The 12,762-nt window shown below is 40.3% G+C and overlaps 1 protein-coding gene across 1 annotated transcript in view; it reads left to right on the top strand.

Moving 5' to 3' along the window:
* The window catches only part of LOC106647602 (ubiquitin carboxyl-terminal hydrolase 31), a 28,928-nt gene extending 16,539 nt beyond the window's left edge, over positions 1 to 12,389 (top strand). Inside the window, exons 3-7 of the mRNA XM_089588680.1 lie at positions 7,548 to 7,918; positions 8,264 to 8,802; positions 8,878 to 9,296; positions 9,376 to 9,918; positions 9,997 to 12,389. Coding sequence (XP_089444806.1) covers positions 7,548 to 7,918; positions 8,264 to 8,802; positions 8,878 to 9,296; positions 9,376 to 9,918; positions 9,997 to 10,131 — 2,007 coding nt within the window. The 3' untranslated portion in view covers positions 10,132 to 12,389. The remainder of the gene's footprint in view (positions 1 to 7,547; positions 7,919 to 8,263; positions 8,803 to 8,877; positions 9,297 to 9,375; positions 9,919 to 9,996) is intronic.
* Positions 12,390 to 12,762: the final 373 nt, after the last annotated feature.

Below are 12,762 nucleotides of genomic sequence, written 5' to 3' on the forward strand. Positions count from 1 at the left end.
ATCAAATGAGTTTTTCCCCCCCTTTTTTCTGGTTAATTTATCACCGCGTCCTTCGCGATTGTATATATTGCTCCCGGACGAAGTCATTCCATCATTTTGACAAAATTGACAAACACAACCGCGCGCCTCGAAAATTTACTGCTAGATGTTTTAAAAAATAAATCCCACTCAGCCACGCGTGCACTACTAAACTTGTAAAAGCTTATCAATCTTCTTTTGCATTCGAAAAAAAAAAAAAAAAAAAAAAAAAAAAAAGATAATCCTCGCAGACGGCCTTTGAAAAGCCGTGAAGATAATTTAAGAAGCATAGCTTTTATTTCCAGACAGATGTCTCTCGTCATTGGCACCTTTTTTTTTTACGAACCATCTCACCTTCAGTAATAAAGGTTTCAGTGTGGTTCTGAACAATTATGCGACTCGAAAATCATGCGGAGCTTCAGATTCCTCGTCCGCGCCCTTTGTGTTTCCTGGATTATGTCATATTCTATGTGGTCGTTTTTTCGCTCCATCAGCTTGATATCGTAGCTCTTTGTTGGGATAGTCTAATGAGCGACCTTTTGTTATTTGGATGACTAATCCTGTACCACATCATTGATTGCTCTTGAAAAAAAACGAAAAATACTTCAAAAACATAATTCACTGGGAATCCCCTTTTTATGTCGATGGATGTCTTTTTTTTTCCTCTCCGATCGATAGTCCAACCATTCAATTACAAAGGAATTTCAAACCGAGATACGCACACGTAGCAGTAGCACCGAGAGTGTTTGTCTAAGAATAGGCCCCTCCGCGCGAGCTAATAGTGTCCGTTAGGAGTGCCGCGGACGAAATTACGTAAGGAATGTGTCGTGCAGTCACGCTCTCCTTCCCCCCGCGGTATATACTGTTGTGTGCCTCCTCTCGAGATCATCTTCATCTCTTATTCTCCTTCTCGTTCCTAACTGTAAGTATATACTCATCTTTCTCGGCTGTTGTGTTTTTCTTCTTATTGTTACTACGATACTGATAATCCAGTGTCTCATTAGATTTAATATAACATTTTCTGTGTTTGATACTTTGAGGGGAACACGCGAGTATTAACATCCAAAGTGTAATTATTTTTATTTATTGTTTAAAAAAAAATGTCTCGTTGATCCATTACTATTGATGTATTTGACTATACTTTAGCTTTAGATTCAATACAATCAAAATACTTACGATTAAGCAGTAGCGAAAATTTTTTCCAATCTATTACCATTAAAATTTGTTCGTGTATCTTATCTAACGTGAATTATCATGGCTGCAACAAATTATTTTATAGTCTCGCGAACGCTTCAGAACAATCAGTTGATTGTATTATTCGTAAAAATTTACTGTTAAAAAGATACTTGATAATTTTTATTATAAAATCTACAGGTAAAAATCACATGTGCTTGTAAATGGCCGATAGTTTCAAGCTCTGATTTTTTATACGAATAAAATATATATCTTCGAGTTGCAATGCCCACGTGCTCTTCCAAATGAAAATCCCAAGAGAAGAGCCTTCCACACACACGTGAAGAACTGAATCAGTTTTGCTTCGCCATTGATCATTATGTTAACAACAAAGTATACAAAGAGTAGAACATTTGGTATATACATTTATGCAAGACCCAGTTAGATAATGGAAAAAAAAGGTGGAAACGTCATCATGTAGTCGATATAATTCAAACTCTTTTTGTCCCACTGCTGCGGAGTCTCCTCACTCGTGATCGATCAAATCGACACCTTTGCACCTTTTTCTCGACCGTATACGGACGTCTATTCTTGTACACCCGAGGTTATTCACCGAACTCTGGTCTTTTCTCCTACGCAAATCGTGTATACGTATACTATAGATTCTACGTACAAAGCTTATAGATCTGTCGTTGGATTTTTGCCCGATCCCACGATCATATCCCTTATACCTATCGTTTCGGGTTTTCATTAGAGCACTGCCTTCCTTCTTTTTTCAAACCGATTGACCTGCACGTTTTTTGTAACAAAAAGTGCACACGTAGATGCGCGCGTGGGTGAACGATGGTAGGTCGGTACTTTGCTGCTGCCGTTGCGTAGGTGGTACTTATATATTACTTCCCGTCTGCTTCGCTTTTCTATCGAGTAATGCAATACCTATACGCGTGATGCCCCCCTTCTATACTTATTGTACATCGAATAGGCCATATATACGTACTATTCTCAGTTTGGCTGGAGTAGTTGATCGATGTACGCTTTTCGCGATATTTTATTTCGTTAAATCGACGAACAATTGGATTTCAGTTCAAGTGAGTCGTACGTGGGGGAAGGAAGTCGTTAGGGTATGTGTAACTGGATCTTGGAAGGTGTCGAAATTTCGTGGCGAAAAATTTAATTTCTCCCCTACGCTGGATTTTAAAACGATGATTGTTTTAAAGAAACAACAAAACCACCGACAATATGTAGCTTACATTTGTCATTTAATCGACAGATGTGAGTTTTTAATTTCAATCTAATAATACGCACCGATACGTCATTTTTATGATGCTGCAAACCAGCTTTCAATTCGTAGCGAGGAGGTAAGCTAAAAAACACGAACTCGCGCTTACAAAATATCCATAGATGATAGTTGCATCCGACGCACGCTCGTTGGTGTATACACGTCACATAAGTATATAATATGTACAGTACAGTAGACGCGACCTTCCTGCGCGTCGTCGCGCGAGCGTGTGTTCGCGGGAGCAGAAAATTTTGCAAACGCGTAATCGAACCGCGAGACAACCTTACACGCGTTGCTCTTGATACAAATGAAACGCACGTGTCGCAATACACACATGCATCTTTGCACGGCTTGCGTGTTTGTAAGTGTATACATGTATTGTGTACCTACACACATGGGCATTCGCATAAAAGGCAAATCGCTCGCTTTCAAGGCTATATTTATATGTATAATACACCTATACCGGGAGGCACGTTGTCAAAAAGACTTTAATTGTCATCGCTGCACGTGTATATATGGAGGGTACAATAACTACAATACGCGTATACACATGCGCGATCGCGCGCAATTTATGATTTGATTAGAGGAGAAGCCATCCGCGCTTATTCCGCGTCACTTGTCATATATACAAACTTCTTCTTTTTGCCAGCGCGCTTTATATGTACACACACAATGTGCTCCTATTACCGCCTTATTGAAGTCTCCCGAACATTGCATCACCATCAGATACCACGTGTCGCAACGTATATATATATATTTCGCGGCTGTACTGTTAATCCGATTTTTCACTCTCTCTCCTTTGCCTCCTCCGTTTGGAAACATAACCCGTGACCTTTGAGCTAATGTCAGCACCTTGTGGCTTAACGTTCGTTCAAATTGTTCAATTGTCACGAAATTTCAAACCAAATTGTCCGGCGGAACTTTCAACGATTTGATTTTTATGAAAATGCCAGGTTTTTCTACCCCAAAACAACATTTGGACATTTAATGGTTAATTCAATTATGATCCTCAATTTCGGCAAACTCGTGACACTGACCTCTAATATGCAAATTTCTCTTCCGGTCAATCACCACCACCTAACAAGTTTAAACTCGCACAAGGGCGTGCTGTATACGTGTATTATCAAAGAAAAACCGCGACCAAACGTTATAGGTAGGGCTTGTTTTTTTCCTTTAGTCGACATTACGGCACGCTTGAGTAATATCGAGTAATATACACAGAAACCTCGACCGCAACTGATCGCTATATCATATATGTCTCCCTTGTTTTGTCTTCATCAGTTTTTTTTTCTTCTTCTTCTTTTTGTTCCTCTAATTCGTGAGAATTTACGTACATGTGGTTCGCGTTGCGATTTGAAAGATTATGAATCTTCGCGTAATGGTTTGCTCGGTATTTTTGGACTTTTCTTACACTTGTATGGATTTTACCCGCAACCAATAAATTTATTAATATCATGACTGGCTATCGGAAAAATTGTCGCGTGTGTGCGAGCGACGAGAGAAAAAAAATGCTCGCAAGTAATTATTTTTAAGTATGACCTACTCCTGAAAAAAATAGATGATATCAACACTAATTGTCAACACGCTAATATACATTAGATATATATTAGCAATCAAATCTAGCTAATTTGCCAGCTTGCGAGCAATTAAATCTCGTTTAAAAAATACGTGTGCATTATATCGATGACGTTTCACATTTAAGTGTTTTTTGACTAGATTATACGAAATACCAATATCTATGCAAATGCTGTAGATTAAAACTTAATCTATTTTTCAACTAACATTTTAATTAACCGTCTAAACACTTATTAATCTTACAAAAATTATATCGGCTTAAAATTTTACTGAATAATAACAAAGAGGTTTTAAGTGCCTTTATACTTTTATTCTTTGAAATTCGTCTGGATGAAAATTGTTTCGCTAATAAAAGACATTTTATTGGTGAGAATGATTCCTATTAAACAAATTGATTATTACAAACGCCAATACAAAAGAAAAATTAATAATTTCTTACTTCAGCACGTGTACAGAATTTTTTTTTTGACATCCTCGTACCGGTTGAGTCTATATTTAAATATAACTGCAGACAGCAGACAATAGTAGTAGCAATTGTTCAACTCGAAAAAGTACAATGTTTCGTGCGCTGTATTGCGTAATCCGCTACCCGCAATTGTCATTTTCCACCTGCGATGTTGGACACACATATTATACATCTGTTTGTTGGATGCCAACATTCGCGCATATACGTACATACATTCATATCTCTACGTTGACATCCTTTTATTACTCATATTATCTCTATTTTTTATACCCACCAATAATATTTCTTCATAAAAAAAAATTAAATTCTTGCACGTACCGCATACTTTTTTTTACTCATACCTCCCGCACAAAAGGTAAACGGCCTATGTATATAGTAATCATAAAGCTTATACAAAAATGATAAACGTATGCAACACATCCACAGAAAAGAGAGTATTTCCGTGAAGTCGTAATGTAATTGCGCGCGCCTATACATGAGGAAACGATTGCAAAACGATTGTATCGTTTATCATCTTCTGATGATTCCCGTTTTTATGCTTCAATTAAACAATGTATAATAATTCTAAAGCTCATTGCAACAATCACGAATTAACTAAACTCGCGTGCCTCGAGACAGACTCGTTAACATTTCGTACGAAGGGATGAAGAAAAAAAAGCCCTCGCTAATTAGATACGTTTTTTCAGAGTTAAAAAAGTGTGTATGCGTAACAGCGCAGCGTAAGGGAGAGAGTCTCCTCTATGCATTTAAAATAATAACAACCCAATCTGCGAGCCATGGCACGGGTAATTGCGAGCTTGGGTTAGGCGGGAGGGGTGGGAGAATCTGCGCAACAACATTAATATAAAAGCAGGGTATTAACGTTAGCAAGAGGGGGGGGGGATATAGTTGCAAAAGAAAAGTGCAAGAGAATTAGCGGTGGTGTAACCCACCGCGACACTTTTCACCGCAGCGGCAGCAGCTTCTCCGCGAGAAGGATGAAAAATGTAGTTGCTCGCTGTGGTGTACGGAACTGTGTGAATCTACATGCGCGTAAAATAACGCGTTGGGAGCATTCAGCTGGAATTTAAATAAAACAAATTCATGCAGGATACCTATACATATATTGGATGCATACAATAATTAAGGATGTTTCATCTTGGACGATAATTTACAATGGATTATTTGTATGATAATACTGCCGTGATGCATTGATAGACACTTTGGAAAAAAAGAGAGTGATATTTGTGTGGGCTGTGTAAAATTGAGCTTTGTTTTTGGAGAAGGTGAGGAGTTTTTTTTTTTAATTTTTATTCGCTGCCGCATCCTGATGCGCGTTCTGGTCCTCGGCGAAACAGTTTCAAGGCCGGCCGATCGATAACAGAACGAGATGAAGCTACATCTGTAAGTATATTAGGTTTCGGGAAATATAGGGAAACGCTGAACGTGCTCACGTCGAGTAATTTTTTTTTTTTCTATTCTGTAATCTGATTTCCGTTTTGATTTTTTTTTTTTTTTTTAATTAATACAAACATCGAGGATGACGTGTAGAATATATTTCGTGATTAGAGGTGCAAAATCTAATCTCAAAGTTTTTTCACCACATGTACTCACCCAGTCATTAGCTAAATCGGTGAAATAAAAGTGACACGTTAAACATTGTCAACAATTGAAGATATGTTATGATTAAAAATAGAAATTTTATATAGGTACAGTTTCGGTCATAGGTACCGAAATATCAGTCTAGTTGGGCAAATAGGGATTCCCAGAGGTATAATCACAGTCGACGGGCCAATCCCCAAATTGGCGTGACTTTGTTACGATAAATTCAATTTACTTTGTTATATACTGACAATACAAATCCATGAGTATTGACAAACACGCGAAAATGTCCAAAAAGGCCTGAAAATGTACACATAACACGTACAATGCACGTATGATCGTCGTCTTCGTCTGGTTCAAGGTTGCGGAGGTGTACGCACGTGCCTCTCCTTTTTTTCTCGTACGATTCTGTTTGCGTTTTTGATAAATTAATCCTCCGTCCCTCGGTCTTGATTGTTTTTTTTTTTTTTTTTTTTTTTTCTGCATGCGATAAAACAGTGTATACACGGTGTCACACGAGCCGAGGATTATCGTTTTATCGAACCTCGCGTGAATAAATTAATAAAAGACTTGATCGTGATTCCAATAATTTTTACCAAAATGTATGTCATTTTATCAAATCAGTAAAGTATACTCAATCATTTACAAAAAAAAAAAAAATAATCAGTCATAGAAAACCAAATTTTTTACCCGATTTTTCAATCCCTTACTTCTCCAAAATTTCCCCGTAAATAACTATAGCGTCCCTTGTCTTCCGTCATTCCGAAACGCGTACAAAACCCATCGTCTGAAGTGAAAAATCCATTTTCCGCGCCGACACATCCCACGTTACCTTGGAGATAAAAAAACGCGGCAACGGCGACAAAGGGCCCACATGTGCGCGCGTCCAGACACGTGTTTTTTTTTCCCTCTCTCGCATCCTCCGCGTGTACCAGACGCAGACGCATCAGCGCGGTTATTAATAGCCATGGTAAACGAGCCATTGCTGCTTTTTTTTTTTTTTTTTTCTTCAATTTCGTCGTCGCGGGGCGCACACGACGCACCGGAAACGCCGCCCGCGTACAGCTGTACACACGAAAATAATCCGGAAACGCAAAAGTACCCCATTGTTTGGCTAATGGCCACATATAGGTTTACTCCGGTGAGTACGTCTTGAAAGCGCTCCCCATAATACATATTATTCTCGAGCTCGTCAAAATGGACAATTGTTTCGAGTAGAGAGATGCTAATCTCTGCAAGTACAAAAAAAAAACGCAAGTCCCAATAGTCGGCGCAGTGTAGCCATTCCGTGTATCGTTTAATTGACCCTTTTGATGAGGACTTTTTTTTTCTTCGAGCTCATGTCATAAAAAAAAATGATAGAATAAGCAATGCTGGCGACTGGACTTTAAACCCATCCGATCTATAATACGATCGTCGGCAATGCTAATGCGCATCCTCTTGCTTTTTCCGCAGAATTCGTTCGGTAGACCAGAAATCGTGGCCGCCGAAACGTACGAGAACCACCGAAGGTGCAACAACTCGTTCGTCCACGAGGTATTCCAAGCCCAGTTCCGCTCGAGCCTCACCTGTCCGCGGTGTCAAAAGCAGTCCAACACCTTCGACCCCTTTCTCTGCGTCTCCGTCCCCGTGCCCCAAGTCCACCGCCAGATGAGCCTCTTCGTGAACGTCCTCTACACGTCCCAGCAGCCGAGACAGGTGCGCATCGGCGTGAGCGTCAACCAGGCGGCCAACGTCAAGGAGCTCAGGGAGATACTCGCCACCGACACCGGGGTCGACGAGAACCACATGCTGCTCACCGAAGTACACGACGAGGGCTTTCACAGGTTTGTCCTCATCCACAATAACTTGTTATTACGACTCACGAGTCACTCCCTCCCTCTCGAGCTGCTGTACAGTCATCGTAATCTCTGCACCCTCTCCGTGTACGTATAAGGGGGGGGAAAAAAAGACACATTACTTGTACACAATACCAGCTAGCTCTATCTTTGACTTGGTATTTTATATCGAACCGGAGCGCGTGAGTCATCGGCCGAAGACGCGCGCGGCTGAATCACGAGATAAACCAACGCCTCGACTATATTACATCATCCCGGTCTTTAGTTTGAGCAAATCTGATTAGATTTCATTAAAAACAAAAAAACCTCACGCCATGTTGATGTTCCACACAGGACGTTCTCGGACTGCCAGCCGTTGTCGGTGATAACGGAGACCGATCCGCTGTACTGCATCGAGCTGCCGCAGCTGAAGGAGCCGACCGAGCAGGCTTACATCCTCCTGGTCTGGATCAACGTGCTGGTGAAGGGTGAGCTGCGCCAACGTTTCGGCAGCCCGTACACGATGCAGGTGTCACGTGAGACCTCGTACGAGGATCTCCAGAAGCTCCTGCTCAAGGAGATGCACGCTTGCTTGGCCGACGACGTCCTAACGTCGAGTCAGGGCCCGGGGCTGTTCAACATCCGCGTGGCCGATCCCGCTGCCACCCCGGCCCAGGACGAGCACCCGTGCATCGACCCGTGCGTTGAGCACCCGCTCTACACCGAGCAGATTGAAACCGCCCTGGGATTGTGCGCCGACGACTCGGGGCCCCAGCACGTCAAGCTCATCCTCGAGTGGGACGAGACCGCCAAGTACAACATCATTGCCGACGACACAGACCAGATCGAGGAGCACGCCAGCGTCAAGCAGCTCAAAAACAGCTCCGAGTCGGGTCAGGCTTTTTTCCGTTTTCTAACGGCTTTTCCTTTTTATTTCTTCGGTCTAAGACCAACGATGTACCCAACAGGTGGTGGAGTCACCCTGGAGGAGTGCTTCGACTTGTACACAAGAGCGGAGACATTGGGAGTGGAGGACGCCTGGCACTGTCCGCACTGCAACCGCAAGCAGGAGGTCGTGAAAAAACTTGGGCTGTGGTCGTTGCCTGTCGTCCTGGTGATACACCTAAAGCGCTTCAGGCAGCAGTCCAAGCAGCGCTCGACGTCGAAATTGACGATGCTCGTCGACTTTCCACTCTACGGCTTCGACATGACGCCCCATTTGGCACACAACGGGGTACAATCTACGCACACGCCGGTCGCGACGTCCGGAGGCTTGGGCTGGTCGCCCTGGAAGAAGCCCAGGACGCGGCAGTTCAACATACCAAACAACGACGAGAACGTGTACGACCTCTACGCCATTTGCAACCATCATGGACAAGATCTGCAGGTTCGTTCGTTTCTTGTTTGTAAACCATATTATCCTGGGGTTAGTTGGTACATGTAAATTAATTCGGATCGTTTTGCAGGGTGGACATTACACGGCATTCTGTCGCAATCCTTACGACACCCAGTGGTATTGTTTCGACGACACGCGAGTCGAGCCTGTTACGAACGACACGAATCTCGTGACCAACGCCGCTTACATTCTGTTTTACCAGAAACGCGGTCGGGCGAGCTCGTCGACGGGTAACTCATCGGCGGCGTCGACCTCGTCCGCTGGCTCGGGACTCGACCACTGGGTATCCAAGATGCCACCCTTTTACTTCAACAACAAGAACAATACCACGAACGAACAAAACACTAATACGAACAACAATAATAATAACAACAGCGGGAATAACAACAACATGAGTAATCAACTGAGCAAGAGCCAGGAGACGCTCTGCCAGGACAAAGTCATCGAGGAGAAAAATATGAACAATTTCAATAGGGGAGGCAGGAATTACTCAACTCTTCAGCCTGTCAAAAGGAGCGCTACAGTTGACCTTGATGGTGAGGAGTCGTCACCTCTGAAGACGGCTTTGGAGTCGGAGTACGAGAACGATGACGCGCCAGGCATAATCGAATGGGTATGACTGGTGTTATTTGGAAAGTGGTTTCATCTCGTGACGTTGTGATTCGATCGATCGTCTTATTTTTATTTTCAGACGTCACCAAAATCATTGAGGAAAACATCTTCAATCACGTTAATGCCCTATCCACATTATCCGGAGCGGTCGATAATACAAAACGGCACAATTGACGAGCATGATGCATCGGTGATCCACGAGTCGACGTTGTAACGCACGATATAAGGCCGCGAGAGGTTGCCTTGTACTCGTTCTTCTTATTTACGACAAGGCGACCTGCAGATCATCGTGGTGGAGCCGCGACTCGAAGTGAGCGGTGCCTGGATTCGGCGTGTCGTGTGTCTGTGCGCGTTGTTACGGCGCTTTCGCGAGGACGATTGTTCGTCGGCCACTATTGTCTAAGGCTCTGTTTATTCTCTCTTTCTCACTGCGAATAGGAAGTTTATTGCTTTAAAGACGGAGAAATTTTATATTTTTTCAATTTTTTACATTACAACTCAAATTCTGCGTTCTGTAACACAACCAAATGATGGGGTTCCTCTTTTAGCCAGGATATTCACGACTCCTGTGCTCTTTCGATGCGATTATTTACTGACAACGATAGGTCGGGTAAATAGTGCCTCCGTCAGAATTTAGATATATTTTTCTAAACAAAGGATAAATGCGTGTAATTGTTTCTCTGTGGAAACAAAAAGAAAGTTATCGATACACGAGTGGGTGGATTTTTGACTTGTGTATAGTGGCATGAAAGAATATTAGTTTTTTTTTGTTAGTATAGCACAGCTCCGTCGATAAGGCAGTACTTCGATATATTCTTAAAATACACTGTAATTATGAGAATTAAGGTACTTGAGCGATGCTAGTGTTACTAATTTGTGTAAAACAACACTCTTTCGTATAACCTGTAAGAAAAGATATATATTTATCATGGATAAAAAAAAGAAGAATAATAAAAATAATAAATAAGAAAAATAAAAAAAACAAATCAAAAATGCAACGAGAGATCTCAAAAGTTAGACGTTTCTTTTTTGACTCCCCGTTGGTTTTTTTTTTTTTTTTCCGAATTCTATACCGAAGTAGTAGATCGATGGTAGAACAAAAGCCTGTCTTTGAAAGATAGATCACACGTATATTCGAGGTATTAAACGAGCAATCTATTTACAGAATATTTGTATAACGTATGCGTGAAATTTACTTATACTAGCAAGTAATGATGATAAAAATATAAACGTGCAAGACAAATTGTAAGGGAAAACTGATAAATGAAAAAAAATACATATATATACCTAGTGCGTAAGTTATTTTCTGAGATGAAAGTGTGTCATCAAAGAGTTTATATAAATGTGGTAAATAAATTGCATTGTGAAACCTTCTAGTTAATCATTTATCATTTATAAGCATATAAATATATATTTGAAAAAAAATCGCGTTCGATACAATCATCAGCCGACGGAATTCTGTAGCGGGAATTTTTTTGAGTAAATAGATTTTACTTTTAATTAAGCAACAACAAAGTTAAAGCTTAAATCTCCAAAGACAATAAAACATTATATCAAGTGAGTGCAATCCAAAATTTTAACATTTTTTTTCTCAACAAAACAGTGTCCAAATCCTGCCTGATTTCGGTCGGCTGACGACTGCCCAAGCCTTTGCTTAGAAGTAATATTTATATTGTATCTGTAATCACCCGCTAGTGGCCTTATCTGTCAATAATTGATTATCGAATGTATCGTATAACACACGATCCCTTGTAAACAATATATTCCCTCTCGTTACTTGAAAACGTATTAGTTACGTTCATCGGCATTTTTTTTAATGCAGTCGATAGTTTTTGCTTACATTGTAACCACTACTTGTATATTCAGGTGAGACTTACACGGCTCATATAGACTTTTTAAAGAGTTTTCCATATTTTTGGATACTGAAACGGAAAAAAAATCAAACAAGCTCAAGTGAAAAATGGATTAATCGTTGAAACCTCGCTACGTAGTAGTTGCATAGTTTTTTTTTTTTCTAAAGACTAGATACCTAACGTTTTAAAGATACCTTCCAATAATCATTCCAGCTTTTTTTAATGTTTGTATTGAAAAAGGGCAGATAAAATAAAAAAGAAATGGCTAAAGTGAAAAAGAAATGGAAAACAAAAAGATGCACAATGAGTGTGATAAAAAGATGAGTGCAGAACGACAAAGGGGAAATGTTGTAGTTACAAAAAAAAGGGGGTAATTTTTCACAACTAGTCATACAGGGGACAAAAGTTTTCGGAGTATTTGAGATTGTGACTGATGTTATATGTTAGACAAATGAATCGAAGAGTGCATGATGATTACGAGCTCTTTTGGTCTGTTATTAACTATCGTTTTGGATATGATTCTTATTTACATAAACTATTATTATCATATTCTTATAATTACTATTGTCATTCTTATTACCACTGATTTTGTTGGAATAAACATTGTCATGTAACAGTTTATAAATGCTCTCTTCACTTAATCAACCACCTCTCATATACCTATTCATTTTTTTAAACATGAATTTACCTCATCTACAATGTTGATTATTTCCGAAAAAAACCATCCCGTAGGTATACCTTCTGCTAAATTGTTAATTCAGTACCTTTTTTTCCTTTTAACATCTTAAATTATATAATTCAATGACGTTATTTATCGCTACAAGACGTGTAAACGACAATTTCGGTAAGTGCAGTTCCACGATTACATTAAACAAGAAAACAAATCGTAACATTTACAATATTTACATCTAAAGATTAGTTTATTCAAATCTTTAATTTTTCATAGTAAACTGTCACACCTAACATAAATATACATCGACTCTTCATGACAT

Source organism: Copidosoma floridanum, unplaced genomic scaffold, assembly GCF_036245765.1.
Source record: "Copidosoma floridanum isolate Cflo_tuat_1 unplaced genomic scaffold, Cflo_Japanese_pri ptg000007l, whole genome shotgun sequence".
Taxonomy (NCBI): domain Eukaryota; kingdom Metazoa; phylum Arthropoda; class Insecta; order Hymenoptera; family Encyrtidae; genus Copidosoma; species Copidosoma floridanum.